This window comes from Ailuropoda melanoleuca, chromosome 6 (assembly GCF_002007445.2).
Source record: "Ailuropoda melanoleuca isolate Jingjing chromosome 6, ASM200744v2, whole genome shotgun sequence".
Classification (NCBI taxonomy): Eukaryota; Metazoa; Chordata; class Mammalia; order Carnivora; family Ursidae; genus Ailuropoda; species Ailuropoda melanoleuca.
Genome location: NC_048223.1, coordinates 115,299,480 through 115,325,543, shown reverse-complemented (window position 1 = coordinate 115,325,543; position 26,064 = coordinate 115,299,480). Strand labels below are relative to the sequence as shown.

Sequence of the window (26,064 nt, the reverse complement as noted above, 5' to 3'; positions counted from 1 at the left end):
GTGCCCATGGAGTAGCACACAGATAGAGCTGTATTTACTTTGCAATTCCTGCAGGAGACAGAGCAGCGGATTAAGTTGCAGAGTCACAATGGAGGTCCTGAGTAAGGAATTTTAAAGTAAAAATGCCAGGGTTTAAACTTAATCCTGAGCTAACTGGTGTTGTTCTTCAAATGGGGATCTAACAGGAGTTATGCTGAGGCTCAGAAGGGTAAATGTGTGAATGCATTTGGAACCAATTTAAAGCTAGAAATGAAATGAGCAGAACACTTGCCAACATACCATTAAGATAAAACACAGGGGTTCACTGAAGCATGTGGATGGGTGCACACACGCCTGTTCTGCCGTCTGCTTCCTCTGCAGCTCACGCGAGGTGATGGGGGGCGGGGGGAGGAGGCTTTGTTTTAGCCCACCTTGAAAGTGTCTGTGCTGGGGCCACCCGGTACATCTAGGCTGGGCTTGATTCGGAAGTTATACTGGGAACATGGGCAAAAAAAGCCCTCTTGTCAACAAGATCTTCGTGGACTGAGGCATGAGGCCCCAAAGAGCTACCCACTAGAAGGCATCTCTTAGAGACTATATTCCTGAAACTGACTAGAACCAACCAGAAGGCTGGTTGGTACATAAGTGGGGGTGCAAATGGCTAGTAAATGTGAAAGGTTTAGCTCACTGAAAGTCCATGAATTCCAAGTCTGATCATCGCAAGTACTTGGGTGCTTTGTGAAAACACAGCTTCTAAGAGGCTGGGACAGAACCCCAGGAATCTATGTTTTTGTTTTGTGTTTGTTTCATAAAATGTGTTCTTTAGGGGCTTCTGATGCCCCCTAGGTTTGGTCACTACTTAAAGGAACCAACTCTTCAAACACTTAAAACCTATTTGCATAAAAGAGAAACAATGTGCTAATCTTAATTAAAATAAGTTGCCTAAGCACCCTTAACCAAACAAAATATTAACCCGGCTTAACATCAAACACCTTCTTGAATGAAGCAAAACATCATTAAAAATGTATATGTATAATCCAGATTCACAGATCTGACTAATGAACATGGACATTCCTTCTCTCCATCATCTCCTGGAATGTGGCTACACTTAATTCTAGACGTTCTGCCCTGGCTACTGGTTTTTTCTCTGGAAAGGGCCTCGGCTTCTGGCTACTGGCTTTTGAGAAAGCACGCTCTGTAAACTCAAAGTCCTGCCATTATTATTCATGCAGCTTTTGTTTCTCTTCCCCAAAGAAACAATTGAGCTGTAGCAGATGAGTGATGTTTGCCGGGCTGCAGTGAAGGTAAAAGCCACTGCAGGTGGAGCAGCTTAATGGGGTATTAATTGGGAAGCAGGTGAAGGCAAATAGGTGGCCCAGCAGGTATGTAAATAGGCTCCTGGGAGGAAAGGCATTGAATTTTATGCTCTTTAACTAAAAATAAAGACCTGATATTTAGCTTATCTTTGCTGAAATCCCTCACTGTGAGGGCCCTGACAACTGCCAGCATCCTCAGTGATTCATTATTATCTCAGCATCATTCAGGCTACTTAATAGGATCTTCAGCCTCTTCATTTTTCATTGTTTTAGCTGATGCTTTGGCTTTAGGATGCATATTTTCCCTTCTCTTTGTGGATAGCAGAGGCCAGAACCATTTTTACAGATTGCTGTAGTGGAAGGAATATTCGAGCCATGAGCCTGCCTTCTGGCGCCATTCTTTTGCTCTAGCTCCTTGGAGAAACAAACCAAAGATACAGCATGACTATGGCTAATGAGCCTACCAAGAACGCATACATCCAAATGAACAACGTCCTTCAAAGTAGTCACCTTGAGAAACAAAACACTTATTCCCATGCTATCATTGGCTCAACACCTTTTCAAGAAAAGCCACTTCACAGATTGTTGTCAGAGATGATTTGTAAGTCACCCAAGTGAAAAAAAAAATCCTTACGTATATTTATCACTTGTTTTCTACCCCTGAGCGTTGTACAACATTATTGTCTGCTGCATTACCACATTTAGTTCTAAGTGACATTTGGCTTTTCAAATCCATCCCTGATGCAGAGATTTGCTCTTGCTCAGATTATTCTGAAGAACATGCCTCAGGCTCCTAGGGAAGAGTTTCAAGAAATGTCTGGAGTGCTGGCAGCCTCTTTGGGATAAGAGTCCAGCTTCCCAGAGCGATCACTTTGCCTGGCATGCACTTCGAAGTTTCTAAGTTTGAGTATGCCAGTTTAAAAGATTGGGTGTATTATTTTGAGGCTACCTTGTTATTTAACAGTAACTTAGACAATTTTTGAAAACAAACCATTGCGTATTTCCCTTCTGATTAGTCCTCTCTGAGGTGATATGTTAGTGGAAGAGTGCAGAGGGACCTAGATTCTTTGTTACTTGGTTGGCCCACATTCAGTGTTTTTCTCTGGAGAGAAGTAACACTGGTTTTGAAGACGTGTTTAGCCTTTTACTATTGAAATGGCTAAATATCAGTGAAGTTCGCACAGCCTAAATATTAGTGGAGCTACAGTTTGTACCCTGTAAAATGAATTAGGTTTACATTATCATGCAGATCTTTTCCTGTAGTTGAAGTACTCATTAATTTTACTGCTAATGAGATGTTAGCAATTAAATACCTTTAATTAATGAAAATCAGACAAAAGCAAAGGGCTGCTGTCTGTGTCTTCGTAAACATAAGGAAGATTTTTGTAGATCTCATTGTGAATTTTTTCCTGTAGAAGGACCACAAATCTGAGCTCCTTGGGATCAAGTGTTCTGGTCCAGAGAAAGTCATAAAAATAGTGCACTTTTAGAAAATGAAAGGAGTAGGCATTTGGGGGGATGTTATAAAGATTATCTGAGATTGGAAAAAAAATACTCATAACCGGAGCCAGCCCTACATGTAATAGCAAATTTCATGGTTGAAGATGCAACAGGATTGAGTACAATTAATAGTTCTGAAGCCGCCGTTGAGTTCTGGGGTAGGTCCTGAACACATAATTAGATTATTAAAAATGGCCTGTCTTAGGCCGACTATTACTAAATTGAAATCCAATTATGGCTTTATGATTTTGCTGAAAAATATTTAGCTATTTTGCTCGAGTCCTCAGAGAAGATCATTTCCTCTTTGCATCAGAGTTTGCGCATGTCACAATACATTTTCCAAACAAATCTGACCTCAATTATCTTGGAATCAATCTTATATTAGATAAAATATATTTTAATGAGTGTTTTTATGTGTAATATCATAATTGTGTCTCTCCATACTTGAGGAATTAAAAGATGATGATAGAGGACTTTGCAGAATATCTTTTTAATAAGAGGCATGCATATTTTAGAAATAACGAAATCGTGCCATCTTAATACACGGAAAGCCGTCGTTCTCCGATATGTGCCTGAGTATGCTGCAGGACCAACTTGGTTCGGCTTTCAGTAATTGGCATTGGAACTGTAATAAAGCAGTTGTTTGCAGAGAGATGGGCTCAGAAATTTCATGCACTCCTGCAGTGTGGATTTAAATGCTAAGTTAAATATTTATGAACCCGAGATTTTTATAATCGATCATTGTATGATTTATACACCGTAATTATAATTAGGTTGAAAGAGATTTTAAAAAGCCAGTTTCCTGGTAGCCAAGGCCATTAAATAACGTGAAGCTGCCAAAACAAAAATTAGGTGGGAACCCAGCCACCGAGATCTGAGCGCCTGTCCCCATATTCCATGTACAATGAGGCACAGTACCTCACCAGCCATCTCACCTGGGCAACCACTCCTGCGTCACCTGCTATCATTTTTCATGCCTGTATTTCAAACCTAGTTGAACATAAACAAGAGAAAACTTCAGAGATCCGATGTATAACAAAAGGAAAAGGTGGAGGAGGTTGGAAAGGTTAATTAAAAATGTAATGATCCCATTTGCTGAGACAGCACTATTAATCATCTCGCAGCAGCAAGCATATGACTCGCACACCATTTACAGGAGGCATCTGATTTTTTTAAAGGTACGGACGGTGGTGGTGGGCCCCAGGGTGCACATTATGAAAATGGAAGCTCGAAAGGGTGAGCTTGGGGTGAGTGAGCATCGGGTGAGCCCCTGACTTGTGGTTAACATTGGGCATGGTCTTCACCAGACAGAAGAATTATTTCCAAATTCACAGGTCTTCAGAATAATTCAGTCACTGTGAACCCCAGAGAAAACTTGGGCACGGCACAAGGTTCAGTGTAGTCGTGTAACATAGGAAAAAAAAACCGAGTGAGGAGGAAATCCATCATCGTGTAATACAGTATGCCTGGAATGGCGTATGAATGACAAAATGGGCTCCAAAGAGCCAACATGTGCGTTTTAGATGTAATTTTTAGCACCCCAGCTGGAAAAGGCCAAGCTCTTGAAGGATCGATTGCAAGGGTCACAACCTGTATGATCGGATTTGCCATCTGCTGCATGTGGATATCAGAAGACCGGACTGCAAATGTAAGCTTCCAGAAAAGCCTCTTCTGCCCCTGTGAAGATCTTGAAGCTTTTGCCCATTTTTTTTATTTGCTGAAATAACACGTGAGAGGGATCCTCTTAGAAGAAGAACACTAGTTATGTTAACATGGTAATTAATCAAGTCAAAAAGAAAGAGGAAATCAGTTATGAATTCACTTCTGCAGCCTGAAAAGAAAGGCAGAAAGATACCCAGAAACTGGCAGGCATTCATAAACAACATTCTCTCCCCATGCCTTGTGAACTTTCTGCTTAATAAACCACATCTTCATGCAGGCTGTGCAAATTTTAATATATTTATTGTTTTATTCCACCTCGTAATCTGTAGAAATGGATTTCTAGTTGTTTCCATCTGTGTTTCATCCTGAATCATTTTGACTGGTTAGCTAGCTCCAGCATCTGCCAATAGTGGTGGCATTTTCTAAGTGTAAATCTAAGTGTAAGTAATGAGGGGCCGTGGCCATAGTGATAGCCTCTTTGATTTGGGACAGTGTGAGGATTGTACTTGGGATAAAGGCAGTTCCTTGCTCCAAAGGAATTTAGAATGTGAAAGCTTCTTCTGGTGCATAATTCAGGCCTGACACCTCCACATCTCCCAGTGTTGGAGGGATCTTTTACATTTGCTCTGCCTGTAGGTCAGGGTTGGAGATGTTGGTCCATGTACTTTCTGAAACAGCAAATAGCCGAGAGGCTAGCGTTTTTTGAGTGCTGGTATATTTTTTACATTCTGTCCCTGATCATCAAGTTTTATCCTAAATATTTGATGTCATAATCAGATAAGGCATTTTAAAAATTATAACCATCAAATCAAAGAACCTTGAGACTTGAAGGGACCTTCGATATATCATCTCCCAAATGCGGAAACTGAGGTCCACTGGGGGAAAGCTGGCTTGTATGAAGACACACGGATGACTGGACCACATTTAAAATCCCTGATTCCTAATTAATTCATTGTTTTTTCAGCAACACCCGACCTTTTTGTATTCCACGGTGTCTGAGAGCTGGCCCTCCATCACTATGCAGGTTATACTTCCTGTGCCCAAGAAAACAGGAAGTAAGTCACATCAGATGTGATCACAGCCAAAGAGGCTTAGAATGATGATAGAGAAAAGCAATATGTAACCTGCAAAGTAACAGCATGGTTTTATCCAACTTTGAAAGGAAAAGCCGGTTCGATGGCATTCTCTAGAATACAGAGCTAGGCTGATGCTGGAGAGGAGCTTCGTAGCCTGCACAACCCATACACATGCGTCCTCCCACAAGAAAAAAGGATTTCTAGTAAACAGCCTTCATTCTGAGAATACTTCCCATTCAGGCAGCATCCCAGACATTCTACCAAGTTAAAGAATGAATAACAGCAGATGGAGGGAGAGATTAGAGATGGAGGGGAGGAGGGGAAAGCAGCATTTTAGTGCTGAGCTCTAAAATGAGCTGTGGAGAGGATGGCACTCAGAGTTATGGCAAAGCTGTCCGGAAGCCTTCCCGTGCCGGCGAGGAGGCGCGTGTGCCCAGACCATAAAACACAGGCGAACGTCTGCTCCTCCCCGTCCTGTGTGAGCTGATGGCGAATTGGGTGTGACTCAAGTGGCCTAAATCGAATCATTCTGCATGTTCCTCCCTCTGCCCTCGAGTCATCAAAGTAGCATTTTTGTGCATGCACTTGGCGGGGGGAGGGTGTCTATGAAATAGATACAGGGGATCAGTCTTCTTACCAAGTGAAAACTCAACTCTAGTCTCTGTGTCCTGTGATTTCAGGAGTGTTTAACCAAGAAAGGAGGCTAAGGGGTGCTAACAGTAGCTTTCCATATTCTGTGCATGTTAAAATAAACTTTTTTATTTTAATAGGGTATATATGAATCTGGGTTGTTTATTTTTTTTTGTTTTTTTGTTTTGGGGTTTTTTTTTTTTTTGACCAGTTGAATATTAGAACATTTTCAAACATGTGGAAAAAATTTTACAGTTACTACATCTAGACTCTATCATTAGATTAGAATACAGTTGCTTTGTAAGTATCCATCTGTCCATCGTTCTTTCCACCTACCAATTAATCTACGTTTTTAAAATGTAGTTATCAATATACTTCCCCTACATGCTTTATCATAACTATTAGTAACCAGTTTTTAATATTTGTTTAATTTTTTTCCTTTCGAGGTAAAATTTATATATGTACCAACCTTAAGAGTACCATTCTGTAGGTTTTGACTCAAACTTTTATCAGGATAGAAGTTACCATCACTCCAGAAAGTTCCCTCTTGCCCCTTTGCAACCAATCCCCACCTCCAACCCCTAGAAGCAACCACTCCTCTGATGTTTGTCATCATAAATTAGGTTTGTCTGCTCTAGAACTTCACACATATAGAATTATTCAGTGTGTACTTTTTGTGTAAGACTTTTGTTTTTTTCCTCTAACATAGTATTTTTGAGATGTATCCATGCTATTGTGTGTATCCGTAGTTCATCCATTCTTATTTCTGAGTGGTATTCCACTGCATGAATAGACCACAGGCATTTTCCTATTTGTGTAGCCATTTTCCTATTGATGGCTACATGAGCTATTTTTCCAGTTTTTGGTTATTATCAATATAGTGTAATCATCCTCTTACCCGAGTCTTTTTATGGACATATATTCTCATGTCTCTTGGATAAATACCTAGAAGTGGAAATGCTGGGTCATGGGGTAGTGGTATGTTTACTTTTATTAAAAAGCTGCCCAACATTTTCCCAAAGTGATTGGACCATTTTACACTCCCAACAGCAACATATGAGATTCCAGGAGCTCCACATCTTTGATGATATTTGGGATTGTCAGACTAATTTTAACCCCTGTGGTGGGTGTATAGAAGCTCCTATTGTGGCTTTCATTTGCATTTATTTCCCTGATAACTAATGATGCTGAACGCTTTTCATGTGCTTATTTGCCATTCATATATCTTCTTTTGTGGAGTGTCTACTCACATATTTGGCCCATTTTTCAATTGGATTGCTTTTTATTATTGCATTTTGGGTATTCTGCGTATGTTCCTTTGTCAGGTATGTGTTTTGCGAATATTTTCTTCTAGTATGTGATTCGTATTTTCCTTTTCATTTCTTATCACTGTCTTTTGATGAGCTGAACTTTTTAATTTTGCTGAAATATAACTTACCAATTTTCTTCTTTTATGTTATGGCTTCCTGTGGCCTTCTCTAAGAAACCTTTGCCTACTTCCAAGATTTTCTTTTTTTCTTATAAAAAATTTGTGATTTGGGCTTTTAGGTTTAAGTCTGTGAGCTATCTTATATTAATTTTTATGTATGGTGTGAAGTAGAGGATCTTGTTATTGTTTTTTACATTGATTTTCAATTATTGTAGTACTGTTTGTTGAAGAGAACCTCTCTGTTAGATATTTTTTAGTGACTTTGTCAAAAATCAAATGACTATAGATGTGCAGGTGTATTTAAGCCAAGTTCTGTTTTACATTCCATTGTTTGATTTGTCTATGCCTATGCCGTACCACACTGTCTTGATAAATACAGCTTTGTGGTAAATCTTGAAATCAGTATAAAATCCCTCAACTCTGTTGTTCTTCAAATTGCTTTGACTACGCTATGTCCTTTGCATTTCCATATAAATTTTAAAATCCACTTGCCAATGTCCAAAATATTATGATTTGAAGATCATTGATATCTTAATGATATTGAGTTCTCTGATCCATGAACATGGTATGTATTTCCATTTATTTAGGTGTTCCTTAATTTTCTCAGCAATGCTTTTTCATTTTCAGTATAGATATCTTGCATGTCTTTTGTTAAATTCATTCTTAACTGCTACTTTTTTGGTCCTCTTATAAATGGAATAATGTTTTTAATTTTGTTTCCTAAAATTTTTGTAATAGTTCACAAAAATGCAACTGACTATTGTATATTAAATTTTATATCCGTTGACTTTGAATAATACACTTATTGATTCCAGTAGTTGTACTGTAAATTCTTTAGGATTTTCCAAGTCATCTGCAAATAGAAATGTCTTCCTTTCCAATCTCTGTACCTTTTATTTCTTTTCATTGCTTTATTGTAATAGTTAGGACCTCTAGTCCAATGTTGACTACTACAGGTGTTAAGAATGAATATCTTTCATTTGTTCCTGACTTTTTGGGGGAAAAGTCAATATTTCACTATTAAATATGATTTTTACACATAGGTTTTTTATAAATGTCCTTTTTCAGATTAAGAAGGTTCTCTACTATTCTTAGATTGCTGAGCATTTTTTATTATGGAAGGAGTGCTGAAATTCGTTGAATGCTTTTTCTTTGTCCGTTTATACTCACATGGTTTTCTTCCTGTCTCTTAATATGGTAAATTACATTAATTTTTAAATATTAAACTAGCCTTGCATTTTGGAATAAACCCAAGTTGGTCTTGGTACATTATCCTTTTAACATATTGCTAAATGCTATCTACTGAACTTTTTGAATCTATGTAAGGAATATTAGTCCAAATTTTCTTCTTTTGTCTTCGTCAGGTTCTGCTATTTGGGTAAGATGGGCCTCACATATCAAACTGGAAAAAGTCATGAGAATATTTGGTGTGAATGAGAATCAGGAACAAAAAACAAGTCACACATTGACCTATGAGCTGGACATCAATTCATAGTTTTTTTTTTTTTGCCTCTCTGAATGTTTCAGGTTGTGCATTCTGTAATTTGTCACAGGCTCTGAAATAATGGTAAAGAGATGGTGCTCTGGCAGGGTAATATATCGATGAAAACAGAATCCGGAAAGTGAGTTTGAGTCACACCAATTGCTAAATGAAGTAAACTTCAAGCAATTGATTTGAACATAAAATGATTCATCCTATTCCTGCTTTGTATAGAGCTTTTCCTTTGAAATATTGCTTTTCTTTTTGATAACAGTAAGAAGAAAAAAAATAGTTTATGTAGTTTTAACAACTTTAAAAAGGAAGCTGACATTATTATAATAAAGCAGGCATACGCTGAACCGATTTTTTTCTTTAGTTTTCTTAAGATATAATTAACATACGGCTCTGAGTAAGTTTGAAATGTATGACATAATGACTTATGTATATTGCAAAATGATGATCACAAGTTTAGTGAACATCTGTTACCTCGTATAGATACACACACAAAAAAAGAAAAATGTCTTTGTGCATGTGATGAGAACTTTTAGGATTTACTTTCTTAGCGGTTTTCAAATATGACATAGAACATTGTTAGCTATAGTCATCATGTTGTACATGACATTTTCCGTTACATATTTATCTTATAACTGGGAGTTTGTACCTTTTGACCACCTTCATTCACTTCACCTTCCCCTGCTTCTGATAAATACAAAGTTGATCTTTTTTATCTATGAATTTGGTTTTTTTGGTGGTGGTGGTGTGTGTGTGTATGTGTATGTGTGTTTTAGATGCCACATAAAAGTAAGATCATACTGTATTTGTCTTTGTCTGACTTACTTTACTCAACATGGCAGGATTTCCTTTTTTACAGCTGAATATTATTTCATTGTGTGCATGTACACCACATTTTCTTTATCCATTCATCTATTGACAAACACTGAAGTTGTTTCCCTGTCTTGCCTATTATAAATAATGTTGCAGTGAAAATGGGGGTTCAGATAGCTCTTCGACATAATGATTTGGCTTCCTTCAGATGTATGCCTAGAAGTAGAGTTGCTGGAACACATGATAGTTCTATTTTTAATTTTTCAAGGAAACTCCACACTGTCTTTCATAATGGTTGCAACAGCTTACAATCCTACCTCCAGTGCCCAGGGTTCCCTTTCCTCTACATCATCACCAGCATTTGTTATTTCTTGTCTTAACGTTAGCCATCCCAACAGGTGCACAGTGATACCTCACTGTGGTTTTGGTATCCATTTCCTAAATGATTAGTGATGCTGATCATCTTTTCAAGTACCTCTTGGCCATTGGAATAGCTTCTTTGGCAAAATGTCTGCTTAGGTTCTTTGCTAATTTTTAAATGGAATTATTATTATTATTATTTTTGCTACTGAGCTGTATGTTATTAATGTATTTTGGGTATGAACCCCCTATCAGATATATGATTTGCAAATCTCTTCTCCCATTTCAGAGCCTGCCTTTTCATGGTATTAATGGTTTCCTTTGCTGTGCAGACCTTTTAGTTTGATGTCATCCCATTTGTTTATTTTTGATGTTGTTGCTTGTGTCATATCCAAAAATTCATTGCCAAGACCCATGTCAAGGAGTTTCTCTCCAGGCCAATTTTTTTTTTTAACTTATATGTTATACAGACTACTTTATTATTTTTTTTAAATGATTTTTTATTATATTATGTTAGTCACCATATAGTACATCCCCGGATTATACAGACTACTTTAAGAGAGCAATAAATTTCCTGGACCTCATGTGTTGAGTTTTATTATTTTTACTATAATTTTATTTGACACTTATGAACATAGAGCTATAAACTTTTATTTTGTAATTTTACACAACTATAAAAATAATACACAAATTAAATATGAACAGAACTTTGTAAACAATGAAATGCAAGTTAATAGCATTAATTTAATGTAAGAGGTAATACCATTTTGTTGAAGCTAAATTGGGGCTTACAATTGGAATATACTCCTGTTTCAGCATGAGTTGTTTTGAGTTGAGCAGGCCTATGTTACTGGGTGTCATGTGATGACTTCATTCTTCTGCCGTTTTCCTCCATTTGAACTTCCATGAACTGTTTGTCCAATATCATTGCCTCCGTCATTTAAGTATTAAGTGAACCTCTGCACTTCTATTCTTTTCTTTTTAGCTAGAGATCATAAAGCACCATTCAATACCAGGACAAGTGTAAATGCAGGCAGTAAAATTATGTACCAATATCTAGCCTTCAGGACCTGATACAGATGATCCGAAATTTGGTCATTGGTCATATTAATTTATTTTAGACTTGCATGAAAAATGCATAATTTAGAAATCTCCTGTGGAACTCTAGACCTTCGAGAATATAAATCACCGTTGCTGATGAGCCAACAGCACAACATTAAAAGTCTCAAAAGAGGAAAAGACTGGAAGTATTACCAAGGCCTGTAGGTCCTGGTGGTCCTGTCAGAGCACACGGTGAATATTTCATTTCTTGAGTCTAGAGGAGCTTGAGTGTGAAAACGAGGAGCCAGAGAGAAGCTGGTTTGGGAAGGTCAGGATGGAGAAAATGTACCAGGTGTGCTTGTTAAACCAGCAGGATCTATGTGTAGCCACTGGCTTCTTGTACTGCTCACCCAAGAAGGGCTGAATGTCTTGTTTATTGCCTTTCACATTAAATTGTTGGATTCAGATGTCATCGCAGAAACACGAACCTGAGACATAATAGGGTACTGCTGGTGGTGCCAGGGTATAATTTGGTGATTTCAGACCTTTGCATACTAGGCATAAAGCAAGACACACCGTCAGTAAAACAAGGAGTCTTTTTCTTTCCCTGAAATGTAGACTTGTTTTGTGTGCCCTTCACTTATTTACGTTTAAGAAAACAATTGTAGTGAGAACGTTTAATATGAGATTTACCCTCTCAGCAGACTTTTAAGTGTACAGTACAGTACTACTGACTGTAGGCATGATGTTGGACAGCAGATTTCAAGAGCTTACTCATCTTTCATAACTAAAACTTGATGCCCCTCTGAATAGCAACTCCCCTTTTCCCCCTCCTTCAGCCCCTGGCCATTAACATTGTACTCTCTCTTTCTCTGAGCTTGAGTGTTTTAGGAACCTCCTGTAAGTGGAATCATACAGTAGTTGTTCTCTTTTGACTGGTTTATTTCACTTAGCATAATGTTCTCATGGTTCATCCCTGTTGTCACACCTATAGCAGGATTTTCTTCTTTGCTTAAGGTTGAATAATATTCCATGTGCCATTTGGATGTACACGAAATGCACACCCTGTCTTTCAGACCCACCCAACCCACTTGGACCCATTTCATGGCCCCCATTGACTGGGGCACAAAGAGAATGAATGGGGGTTCCAGAACCAAAGCAGGGGCTAAGGCCTGAGCAGGAACTTCGTGGAAGGGTAGGGGGAGGACAAATCACAGTTGAGTGGGGTTGTCTGCTACCTCCTTGCTGTCTCCAGAGGGTTACTACCGCACCAAATGATCAATTTTCCACGGATCACCTTGTAACCTGGCCCTGGAAGATTTTTCCATCACTTCCCTGTGAAAACACCTATGTCACGGTGTCAAGCTACAAGTCCGTTGTCTACTCATCTTTTAACTTTGTGGCATTGGGCCTGGTCCTGCCAGTCCACTTGGCTACTGCAGTGGGCCCTGCCTCCCTTATGCCCTCTCTCTAGGCCGCAGAGTGGGCAGCGTGGGAGTGGACAGCCCTGTTTTCTCTGAGCAAGAGCACAGAGGGCTTGGGTAGAAGGCAACGTATGTTTTGTGAGATTCCTGAGGCCTATGGTTTGTAAGCGCATTGACATCCTATCCAGAATCCTAGCTGAATTTTTCTAGTTTGCAGCCTCAATACTCATAGATCCCACATTGTGTATGTGGCAAGTTAAGTGGTAATTGAGGTTTGCAAATTTTCATGTAATTTATTCTGGTTTTCTTCCAATGGCCTGTGAGCTAAAACTTAAACACAGCTTTGTTGTAGTTGCTTCTTCCTGTTTAGAGAGCTGGCATAATATTTTGTCTTCTGGGCTCAAATAACCATGTAATTACTCTGTAATCATATAGTAATTAGCATGTACTATATGCATTTATTACATAATTATATTCCTGGAGGATTGCATGGCAATTAGACTTACATTCAGCATATCATTTTATATACTGTATAATGAACAAGTATATAATTTGTTGCTTTTTTCTTTTATCCTAATTTTCAGTTTACCAACCAGGAGCTGGAAACTTACTCTCCTGTTGCCTTGTTTATGCATTGTCAGGCAGGTGCCTGTGCTCCTTTGGCTCCTTTGGCCTCACTCAGTACCGCCTAATTATACATCTAAGGGAGTGCTAGGAGCTTGTGGGCTGCCCTGGGCTCCCAGCCTTTGCACTCCTTATACTTTCGACTTGTCATGAACTCATTACCTATTAGCTTCAAAACACAGAGTTGATCAGAGCTCCCAGCATCCACAGGGAAATGGCCGGACCTCAGTTAGAACAGAGGGTGTGTGAGCAGCCCGGCAGCCCGCACTGTGATCACGCCTGCCTTTCTCTCCTTTGCAGTGGAGCCCGTTCCCAAAGGGAACAACTGCCTGGATGCCGCCAAGGCCTGTAACCTCGATGATACCTGTAAGAAGTACAGGTCCGCCTACATCACCCCGTGCACCACCAGCATGTCCAACGAGGTCTGCAACCGGCGTAAGTGCCACAAGGCCCTGCGGCAGTTCTTCGACAAGGTTCCGGCCAAGCACAGCTACGGGATGCTCTTCTGCTCCTGCCGGGACATCGCGTGCACCGAGCGGAGGCGCCAGACCATCGTGCCCGTGTGCTCCTACGAGGAGAGGGAGAAGCCCAACTGCCTGAACTTGCAGGACTCCTGCAAGACGAATTACATCTGCAGGTAAACGGGCGCCGGCAGCTGGGTGATAAATGAGCTGGCAAGGAGGACCTTTGCGGCTGCTTCCGTGGCCGAGCTCCTGTTTTCTGAGTTTCTCCGAGGCGGGTGGGGGTGGGGAGGCCGAGCGGAGGGGAGGCGGTGGAGCGGACTGGCCAGAAACTGAGGTCTGCCCTCGGCCCAGGGTTTTTCTGAAGCTGGTTAGGCTGTTGTGCTGAGGAATGTTCCGGTCTTGAACCTGGGAACGCTTTGAGAGGTGCTTAGTAAGCACAGAGGGTCCCCTGAGGCCAGGTGAGCGTGAAGGCTCTTGCCCACTCCCCAGGCTCTGAGCTGGGGATCTCAGGGGGTTAACTCAGTGGGGGGGCGGTGTGTGCAGATAGGGAGGCTCTTGACTGTCAAGGTCTGAAGACTGGAAGAGACCAGCGAGAGAGACTGGGCCGTGCCCAGCCCTGAAGAGAACTTCCAGAACGCCTGGGTCTGTTCGGGCCATTCAGTCATCCACGTGGCTGAGGAAAGTGGGCACCCTCCTGCCCAGCCGTGCTTCTGGATCTCAGCCCCCAGCAGAAACCCTGCTAAGCCTGTCCCCCTTGTTGAAAGCAGTGGCTTCCTTTGCCTTTTTGGCCATTTTAAAAATTTTACTTTAATGTTTGAAGGAATCCATGAACACATTCTCTGTGTTTAAAAAAAAAAAAGGAATATAGAATTAGGTAGCCGCCCTTTCACTCTGCACACACTTGCCCTCGACTGTCACTGTCAATAATTTGATGTGTGTCCTTCTAAAACTTGGGGTTGAATTCGGTTGCTGGTGGAAGCAAGCAGATTCTGGTAAGCAGAGACCTGAGTCTTCGCAGCCTGAGGCGATGGGCACACTGCATTCACACAGGCAGCCTGGATCCCGGCGGGAGGGTCAGCTGGGACATCATTTTGACAACACCTGTATTTTGTCCTGGGGTGGGGGGGCGGGGAGCCAGGAGCCTTCGAACGCCGTCTTGGACAAAATCCTAAGTGCTCAATGAATGTTCACAGGTGAACAAGTAGATGAGGGTCTGACTATGTGCTTGTTTGCTTATAGGTTCCCCATTTCTAAAGAGCAGAGAGCAAGGTGGGGGGGGAGGAATGTCATGCTTTGAAAAAGATTCTAGTGAGCTGAGTTTCTGGTCAGTTTAAGTTTTACTCTGATAGAATGGCATCCTATTCTTTCCATAACCGGTTCTAGTAGGGACCAAAGAAAATTGAAAGTCCTCATTATTTGTAGAACCCTCTCATGCTGAAGATTTTTCTGGAAGTAATTCCCTCCACTTCTTTTCTAAGTTCTCAGCAGGTGACTTGCTATATGAGAAAGAGTGTAGGTGAGCCATCATGCCCTGGGAGGGGTCAGGTGTTCTTACAATGCAGTTTCTCCAAGGACTCTGTCACTCCTAGACTACTGCTCCATTGAGACCTTCCTAGCTATGGGCTAGAAGCAGAGACAGCTTGCTAGAAGGATAAGGCAGGTCCTCCGCCCAGCCATAACCTGGGGAACCCAATCAGCCAGAGAATAAAAGAACCCCCTGCTGGAGAAGAATGTGGCCGAGGAGCAGGACATGGGGAGGAAGCATAGGAGCAGGTTGGGAGGGAGCAGACCTTCTGAACAGCCCTCCTGCGAAGACCCCTGGATTTGAAACTCAAGTTCCTGGTGCCCCTTTAGTCTGAGCAGAAGACATCCCTTTTCTAGGAGCAGGACCGAGTTTCTAGGATCTTTCTTGGCTTAAAGTGAGACAGATACAGCTTCTCCCTGTCTCTTCGGTAGATGTTGTCTTCTTCACTGATGGGTCCAAGCCAGGCGGCCTCAAGACAGGAAGCTGTATGGGGAGGGAATGGAGCGGTGGGTGAGCCCACTGAGCAGTGGCCGGGAGGTGGGAGAGGTGATGGAACCTCTCCCTTCTCTTCTCATGAGGTTGGTTTTGCACACGAGCTCCAGAGGGGCTCTGTGATGGCTCCTGCACAGGCTGAAAGGTGACCCTGAGCCGTTCATCTGCATTACCTGGCGTGCTCTTCTCAAAATAGAGAATCCTTGGGGCACCTGGGTGGCTCGGTCAGTTAAGCGTCTGACTCTTGATTTCAGCTCAGGTCATGATCTCAGGGTTGTCGGGCTCTGCGCTCACCCCAGAGTCTGTTGGAGATTCTCTGCCTCTCCCACTGCTCTAAATAAATACATACATACATACATAAATACGTAAAATCTTTAGAGAATCCTTGGAGGGCTGGTGTAAATTAGCTAAGTCAGATTGCTTTTTTGCTGAGCTGTAGTGAGAAATAGCTGGGAGTTTGGGAACTTGGAGTGCTCTGGGGGAGACGGCAGAAGGAAAGTGCAGATAACAGGGCAATTTGGGTGCTGTTTGGGGCTCAGACTGACCCGCTAGGAAGGTTCCAGGAATTATTTGTATTGAGACAGCCTCAGCAGCAGACCATGGCCTCAGCTGATGGGGCAGAAATGTCCTGGGGGAGCAGCAGGACAGTCCTGCCTGATAGTGACTGTGCCTGGCCACACCGAGGTGGGGAGGTAGTGACCACTGCTGCCACGTGGTAGAGTGGAGGTGTGCGTGACTAGAAAGCTGCTTGGAAATCCAGATTCTACACCACCCAGGGGCACTACCGAGTGAAATTTACCTCAGTGGGATTGATGGGTTTTATACCCTGTCTTGAGACTTCCCTGGGAAGGTGAATCAGCACCTTCCCCGGTGGTACCCATCTGTAAGTGATTTAGCCCATAATTTCTTTCCAGGGCCTGGACTTATTACTCATGATTACCTCCTCCCTGTCAGATATGGTAAATGTACTTTAAGCTGCTGGATAGGCTAGGGGTGTTCTCTTTCATCAGATGTTATTAATCTTGTCTTTAACCCTATCCCTTTTATTCCATCCCTCCTCCGTCCATACCGGGGAGGCCCTCGTGGTGCCTACCGCCCAGAGCAGCGGCTGGTACTCTCTGGAGCAGGGGCTTCTGCAGGGTTTCACGTGACAGATGCTCTGGCCCTTACCCACCCAGAGACAGGGAGGCATCGCGGAGAGGATGACTTAAGGTCTATTTTGAGTATTCCCAAAGGGAAGGGGCAGCAAGAGGAAACATTGCTTCCTAAAAACAGTTTTCTTCGAAAGCTCACACTTTCAAAGGCTCCACATCCATCTTGGGATCAGTGACTATCAAAGAGCTGCCTTGGCTCATCGAAACTGCCTGCACTTGCTAGTTTCCCGTTCGCGGCGCGAGGGTTCCTTGCGCCAGGGCCCAGCGGCGCCCCTGCGCAAAACCCGTCTCTCTCCTGCCTTGTGCCTTCACACAGAAGAGATGCAACTTCAGCCTTGCCTGTTGACTTTGTTTTCTTTTCTCCTTTCCCTTTTAGAAAAGCTGACTGGCTCCTTTCCTCTTGGGGTGGTTGGGGCTTCCAAGCTTGTCTACAGAATATCAAACGCAGAGGTATTTTGGGGAGGATGTGATGAAATTTAAAAGGCACACTTTCTTCCCCTGAAGCACAGCATCTCCCTTGCCAATGGTCCCTCTGGTTGCTTTCCTTAGTGCCTGGAAGGATGTCAGGGCTGGGTTTGGCCGTAAAGGAGGCATAGTCCTTTATTCCTGCTGCAAGTTGTTATAGATGCATAATTTAAACTTCCGCCTACCTCCTTTCCCCCAAACTCTGATAATCCAAAATAAACTCAGCACTTGAGCACTGGCTCAGGGTGCTCAGATACGTTCCTAGCTCCTTTATTTTTCTAATTAAAAAAGACGCCTCAGCTCGACTTTATTACCAAGAGGTCTAGATTCTTCCTCTGGAGTATGCCCTCTTCTGTTCTCATCTAAGAGTGACGCAGTTCTACTCCAAAACCCTGTCTGCTTCCCACGCCGGGCAAAGAGGGAGCAGGTGGCTGCGGACCAGCTCACCTGCCTGTGGCTTTGGGTGCTGCCTCACAGTGTCGCTGTTGAGAACAACCCAGAGGATGCGTGGTTTGGGGCTCTGCCCTTCTTGGCCATTCTGCTCAAGCTGCAGGTGCTGCATCCTTGGGCGCAGAGTAACTCCATTCATGCTCAGTATGTAGACGCTGTTTCCCAAAACACGCCATGTTGCCCTGGGTGGGGCCCCGAGACGTTCCAGCCAGAGCCAGCCCAGCAGCTGAGACTTCCCCTTTACTGGCAGTGCATCCCGAAGTGGATGTTGCAATGTTGCATTTCCTCCCTCTCTCTCTCTCGCTCCCTCCTTTTAAAAAGTTGTTACTGTGGTAAGAGCACTTGTCATGACGTCTGCCTTCTGAACAGACCTTTGACTGCACCATCCAGTGTTGTCATCTGTAGGCACAGTGTTGTACAGCAGATTCCTAGAACTCACTTGTCTAGTATAACTGAAATTCGTGTACACTGATTAGCAGCTCCTTGCTTCCCCTCCCCCATCTCTCAGCCACCGTGATATATTCTTTGCTTCCATGGGTTGGATGATTTTAGATACCTCGTGTAAGTGAGATCATGCAGTGTTTGTCTTTCTGTGACTGGCTTATTTCACTCAGCATAAATTCCTCCTGGTTCATCTCTGTTGTCTCCTATTGTGGAAGTTCCTTCTTTTTAAGGTGCAACAGTGCTTGGTCAGGGATATCTCATTCCTTCTGGAAAGATTCTGATAATGCTGAACTTCAAAAGAGAAGGTATCAGGGCCTCTGTGCCCTCTGTCCCCAGTCCACATGGTTGTCTTGGTGCCTTGGCTCTGTGTCCCCCATAGCTTCCAGGAATGGTGGTTTTGATCAGGTCACCAAGTATATGATTCTCCTTTTTCCCGGGGACTAAGGATGCTACAGTTGTGTCCTGGAGACCTGGTTTTGTTGTGTTTGGTTTTGTTTGTTTTTAGCAGAACCAGGAAGGTCTCTCTGATAAAGCTCCAGAGGAACAGCATATATAATTTTCAAAATCCTGCCCTAGCCAGCACCACTGTCCACGCTGGGGCTGACTCTGTTATACTCAGGGGAAATGTGTTGTTGTTAATTTATTAACTGGGCAGTTGAGAAACACATCACAAAGCCATCCAGCAGATTTCTGCTCCAGTAACTCACTTGGTCTGACAGGTGTTAGTGTACCTTTAAAGGGTGAGGACCGTTTCATTTGCCTGGAGTCACATCCCCTCTGCACAGTAAACCGTGGATCTTAGAGATCAAGGACATCCTCCACAGCTTGGGCTGCATTCCTGAGTTGAAAACTGGGTTCTATATTACTATATCTGGACTTGTCTCGACATGCGGCAAACACAGGAGAAAATGGCTCAGAGGATAATTAATGCCTAAAACTAGATGGGTAGATTAATTTGGCACTTAATTTTATTTTACGCTGATTCATTCACAAATGGAAATCAGCAATTAGACAATGCAAACTTTTGAACCATGGAAAGAAAGGTTCGGGAATATGAGAAAATACAAGTAAAACATTTTCCAGTTCATTTGAGCAGTTTTCATTTCAAATGATTACATGGGTGTCTTTAGCAATGCATCCAGAGTGCCGAACAGCTAGGTTTTTGATGTGTCCCACCTGCATGAGCGGCCCACCACCCAGACTGGGTGCTGAACCCCCCCATCCCCCAACACTTGAGGGGGGAGCTCCTGTGTGCATGCAACGGATTCATCAGGAGGCTGAGAGAAGAGCAAGGCTGTCCTCTGACCTCCACTGCTGCCTTCTTGGAGTCCAGCAGGCGGGAGGAGCATGCTTCCCATCGGGTCCTTCCGGCCCCTGCCCCCAGCTTGTGCACCCAGGAGGCAGGCGGCCAGTCTGCACCAGCGAAGCAGTGTCAGCGCTCGCCAGGGTCCTGCCTCACAGGGGTAACCGGAGCCATGAATCAGGCAGGAGCCCGCTACAACTTGCTCTATCTTGTCACCTTGGATCTTTTTCCTTATCTCTCCTTGGGCAGAGGCGGGCGTGGAGCCATTTGTCTGCTACACCTGGAGCCTGCCGCTAAAAAAATGTCCGTCTGGATTTACACCACACCCTGTCCCTCTCCTGCCCGCCCCGTCCCTGTGCCTGCCCAGAGCTCAGAGTCTCTGCCTCACCTTCTTTGCCCCTTCCTCCACCTGCCCACGTCCTCACCAGCGGCACTTTGCCACTGTTGGCCCCGAGACAGAAAGAATCAGAGACTCCTTTCTTCATATGTGCACATTCTGTCAGTTACTAGATCCACATGGACAGATGGAGTCTTGGCACCAGAACTGTGTTTTACCGTCTTTGAGTATGAAGGTGGGTGGATGAGGGATGGAATGGAGTCTGCCCAGGAGGCCCAAAGAGAGAGCCCTGTGTTTCGTTGGGGGCGAGGTGTCATAGTGGAGGGTCTCAGGAGCCAAGGGCCTCGGTGGGTGAGAAGCAGGGAGAGTTGAGGAGAAGGAAGGCGCTCGGTTTGGGGAGGATACGGTGGTGGGGGTGGGAGGTAGGGACCTGAAGACTGTCCTGGAGAGAGAAAGATCCATGTGATATAAAGACAAGAGGTTGGGAGCCTCCAAGTGCCATGTTGAAGCATTGACTTTATCCATTGAAGCTTTATGAAGGGAGAGAGACATGACCAGCTGGGCCTCAGAGGGCTCCCGGATGGCTGTGTAGAGGGGGATCAGCTTGGGAAGAGTCCAGGAGGCAGGTGGGAGGTTCTTACGGTGGACCAGGATGAGAGGTGACCAGGAGAAAGAGGGTGATAGTTGGGAAGCTTGAGGCACCATGGATGGAAGGACTTGAAGGTTTACTGAGAGCGTCTGGCACACACAGAGGCTAATGTGGGTCTCTCCAGCCTGGTGACTAGGCAGATGATGCTGTTCGTAGCCAGGATGGGGAACAGGAGAAAGAGGGATGGGCTTGTTTCTTGGGTTGGAGATGGGGGAAGAGGACCATGAATTGTTTGCGCCATGCTGTCTTTGAGGGGTGTGTTCATTGGGACTCTTTTGGTCCATGAGAGAAACCTAACTTAAGTGGCTAGGGCAGAAGGGGGGGTATTAACTCACAAGACTGGGGAGGCAGGGTAATTGGACACGGCCAGAATGGCGGGCACAGTGTCACTGGAGCTACACTGTCACCTCGCTGCTCCCTCTGCTCGCTTCCTTCTCATCCTGTTTCTCAGTGAGTGCTGCCCCCGGAGCTGCAATGCACATATCTCATCGTCTCATAATCAAAGACAGACTCTTCCCCACTGTAACCTGTTAGAAAAATCCTGCACAAGGACTTTGATTGACCTTGGTTGTGGCACGTGCCCGTCCCTGGACGAGTCACTGAGGTGAGAAGGAATGTATACTTTGGCCTAGTCGAAGCCAGGGTCGGCAGAGTCAACTACCAGAGGCAGGGAAGGAGTGCTGAGCTCAGAATAACAAGGTGGGGTCTGCAATGCATGAGGATGTCTGTGTTCTGCACCCAGATGGAAGGCTTGTACAGAGAGGCCCTCAGAGGTAAAGGCACAGTCCTTTCAGTGGCCCCAAATTCCCACATGAACTGTCCCTCTGCCCTTACCTGTCTTGCCTCTTCTCCAGCCTTCCTGCCTTGACTATCTCTGCTTCAGCCACACTGGTCCCCTTGCTCCTTGAATGCACCAGGCATGTCCCCCCATCCAGGCCTTTCTTTGCTCTAGCTGTCCCCTCCATTACAACCACTCTTTCCCAGATCCTCCCAGACGAACTCCCACACCTCCAAGTCTCCTTCAATCTCATTTTAATGAGGCTCATACTGGCCCCCTATTTAATACTGCATGTCCCTGCACATTCCCAATCCCCTTATCTTGCTTTCATTCTTTTTCAAGGTACTGATCACCTTCCAACACACTATGTGATTTACTTACTTGTTTTGATTATTGTGTGACTCTTTTCTTCACTGGAATATAAGTTCCACAGATAGGATGCATCTGTGTTATATCCTAAGTGCCTAAAACTGGGCAATATCATGTGCTTACTAAATATTTGCTGGATGAATAAATGAATGAATACATTTAAAACATGAATGGATCTCAAAGAACGGGCTAGGGGTAGATTTTAGAATCATCAACATAGAGATTGTTGAAGATATATCATAGGATTTATTCCCCAGGGAAAGGAGGTGAGAAGAGAAATAGGCCAAAGACTGAACCTTGAGAACACCAGGTTTATGGTAAACATGTTTAAAGAGGCCTTATTGAGGTAAGAAGTTAGAGAGTTGGAAAACCAAAGACCTCCACAAAGCTGAGGGAGAACAGAATTTTAGGAAGAGAAGTGGGTGAGCATGGGTGTCAGTCACTCAGAGGGAAAAGGAGTAGAACTCAGAGTGACATTGGTTTTAGCACATAGGATATCTATCCATCCACGTAACCACCCACCTATCCATCCATCCATGTATGCATCTACTCACCTATCTGTCCATCTACCCACCTATCTGTCCATTCATCCATCCATCCATCCATCCATCCATCCATCCATCCATCCATCCATTCATGCATCTACCCATCTACCCATAGATGTCTCCATCCATCCACCCATCTGTCTGACCATCCATCCATCCATCTATCCACACACCAATCCGTGCATACACCCACATGTCTGTTCATCAATCCATCCATCCACCCATCTGTCCATCCATCTATTCATGAACCCACCCACACATCTGTGCATCCATCCTTCTCCTTCATCTGTCCATCCATCCATCCATCTACCCACCCACTCATCTGTGCATCCATCCATCCATCTACCCACCCACTCATCTGTCCATCTACCTATCCATCAATCCATCCATCCATCCATCCATCCATCCATCCATCCATCCATCCATCCATCCAGTTGGCCTTCAGTTATTGTGCCAGGAGTAAAGACCCAGCTTCTCATATACAGTGCAGAAAGGAAGGCAGGCACACATACAGTCATTACAGCCTGGTGTGGTAGTCTGTGGTCAGGAAGGTACAAAGTACTATGGGACAACAGAGGTGAGAACAGCCAACTCAGCATGGTGGGTCAGAATGGCTTCCTGGAGAGGTTGCCACCTGAGCTGGGCTGGAAAGATGAACAGCCTGGGAGACAGAAGCTTGGTAGTCATGGGACAGAGGCCCAGGCCTGTGGGTGTAACGGAGGCATGGGATGTAAACAACAACCTATTCACCAGGCTTCAATGATGAGCCGCACTGGGCCTACGGCACAGGCATGGTCTCTGATCAGGCCAGGTGCCCTGCATGGAGACAGCCAGTGGATCAATGAGCTCAGGGATTGCCCAGCACCCACATGGAGGAGGTGGGGGTCAACCAGGTCTTGCTAACTCTGAAACCTGGTTTCTGTCATTTTTATTTCTAAATGACTGTCTTTCATGACAAGAATACAATGTTCTCATACTGTTCAGCCTTACTGTCCTTAGTTCCAGACAGGCAGAATGATAATCTCGGCCAGCCTCTGAATCCAGACGCACTTTATGGCTCAGTAACTAAGACAGCACCAGTTTTAAAGACAGTTTTCACAGACAGTTAGGACATAATGTCCATCAGATCCTCTTAGCATCATTTTAAAAAAAATCTACTCAGGTAATACATGCTCATTAAGTTCTTACTTTATCTAATTTCCTTTTGAGCACTCATTGCTTATTACAGAGTGGTTTCTCTGTGACAGCTTACTGATTACAAGAGTCGTTTCTACAAATAAAAAAAAATCCTCTTGCACCACACTGGTGTATTCTGTTTATTATTATTATTATTATTGCTATTATTAACGCAGTCGTTCACTCGGGGCACATTTATTGAGCACTGTCTATTTGACCTGAAGGGTTCTAGATGTGTAAGTCATTTGCCTGTCACCCAGCAGCTCCCGCTTACCCGGTTGGACCCTGTAAGTTCCAGCCGGCTGTCATGGGAGTTCAGGGTCCTCAACCCTCACCTACCCCAAGGCGGCAGAAATCAGGGACCTGGCTGTGTATCTCGTGGGAGATGAATTCTTTGTTGTCACAGAGTGACAACGAGCTCTAAATGATCCACGGTTATGTCACTAGGCTGGGGTCATCCACGTGTTTGCCTTCCTACCTTCTCTCTGCCCTGTGGCCATGTCATGAATCAGAGGTAAGCCTCCATTTTGTGAACTACGTCTTGACTGCAGCACAGGTACAAGGTGAGGTAGAGGGGAGATGTGGACTCGTTCCTGGACATGCTGAAGTGAGGGGCCCAAGACGGCGGACCATCTTGTGTAAGACGGCCGGCAGCTAGGAGAACCCCAAGGGATCCCCTCAGCTCCTCTGTGCAGGTTGCTCTCTTCAAAGGGGACACTTCCCAGCAGCCATGTCACATACTAAGACCTGAAGTTCACTGACAAGCAAACTGGCTTCCTCCTCAAGCCAACCTAATCCCAACCACATAGAGTCTATGATGTCTTTTTGTTTTTAATTCCAAAGGAAGGGGTTGCTTCCGTTTCATACAGCTCCTTTTGCAAACGAGTTTTATCCACTGGGCAAAGAATGGGAAAAGGGGGGCCTCAGTATTCCTGGGGGGCAGCTCTCTCATCCAGACCAATAGCTTTTGGGGGCCAGTGGTGTCCCATGCTGGCCAGCATGCTGGCCCCATAAACTGAGACTATTCCCTCTCTGTCCTTGCCCTCCACAGGAAACAAGATTTCTTTTAGTCATGCACAGTTTGCGGTTGACGGAAGTACCCATAGGCCAGGACCCAGAGCAGTCTCATTTTTGTGGGAGGAAATCTGCCCCCTCAGTTGTGGGGTGGCTATTGCGTAGGGTCTCACAGCCAGACTTGAAGTCCTGCTCCACCCAGGAGACCCCAGACCCCCACTCAGACATCACCCTAAGTTAGGTATCCCACAGTCATGTTGGCATTTACATTTCTATGGAGTATTTCCAATTCAGTGAATGGGAAATTGTTCTGTAATTTCCAAAAGCAATTAATTATGCAGAAAATTTTGCATCCAAGGAAAACAAGAATTTAAAAGAACCATCAATGTGAGAAGTACCACACCAGACTGCAGTTGGACTTTTTTATCTCCTTCCCGAGTGGTTGTCAGTGTTGTGGGTGAGTGAGGTGGACCTGGGTGGCCGTCCTGGTTCTGCTGGTTCTAGGAAGGTGGGGATTCCGTTCTCCCAGGGCAGTTTTAGGGACTAAAGGAAATATCTATTCAAATGCATCAGCACAGTGCCTGCCATCTAACACCACAAACAGTAAATACATCCCTCACTCTTTCTTTCCTAAGCTGTTATCATAGAGGAAAAAAAAGCTTAAATCCCAAATGTAACATGCCCCTCCCCCCAAGCAGGCAGAGACCTTTAAAGTAGGCTTGGTGGGTGGAAGGGGTGGATTCTTACTGCTTTACACTTCTCTGCACCCACAGCATTAACCAGCGCGTGGAAATGTCAACGCCATTATGTGAGACGATGTTGCTAAGCTTTACACATCACCATCTTTCCAGTGTTGCACCGTTAGGGAAAAGTGGGGGGCAGAGGCGGGGCGGGGGGGAGACAAAGTCCAGAGGTGTTTGGAGCATGTGTCATCTCAAGAACATTCCTATCCCGAATAGACCACTATTGACATACAAAGATACACAGTCAGACACGGACGGAGGTGGCCACGAAACTGTTCGGCCCGAAGTGCTAGATTCACTATTGTTGAAACTGAATAGGCAGTGGGGGGACCCCTGGCAGCCTCTCGGGGCACGTGCTGCTTCAGTGACCCAGAGTAACCGTGAATAAAGGGTTCTTAGAGGTGCTGGGGTTTGAGTCAGTGATGTGAGCGATGCAGCAAAGGGCAGAGACTGACTCAGTGCCCCTGAGACTGATCCCTCCTGTCCTCTGGGTGGTTCTGTGCCGTGAATCATCCTGTCAGCCCATTAGGAAGCCAGCCACAACCGGGGGCAGAGTCTGCGGTGCCAGGGACAGCGTGACAGGAATGCGTGGATGGCGGTGACGGTGATGAGGATGACGAGGAGAGCAGCATTTGTGTGACATTTACGGTGTGCCGGGCCGTGTGCCGAGCACTTCACCGCACCCCCCGAAGCGGGGCTGTCACTAGCCCCCCGCACCGTGTCACGGATGAGGAGGTCGCCCAGGTGGAGCCAGTGACGAGAGCCCAGAGGGCCTGTACACCCCGCGGTGCCCCCTTCTCCTGCAAAGTG

At 44.4% G+C, this 26,064-nt stretch overlaps 1 protein-coding gene across 4 annotated transcripts in view; it reads left to right on the top strand.

The window, feature by feature from the left end:
* GFRA1 (GDNF family receptor alpha 1) overlaps positions 1-26,064 on the top strand; it is a 211,528-nt gene that overhangs the window by 133,306 nt on the left and 52,158 nt on the right. For all 4 annotated transcript variants that reach the window (XM_034663329.1, XM_034663328.1, XM_019797846.2 and 1 more), the window contains one exon: positions 13,647-13,983. In XM_034663329.1, coding sequence (XP_034519220.1) covers positions 13,647-13,983 — 337 coding nt within the window. The remainder of the gene's footprint in view (positions 1-13,646; positions 13,984-26,064) is intronic.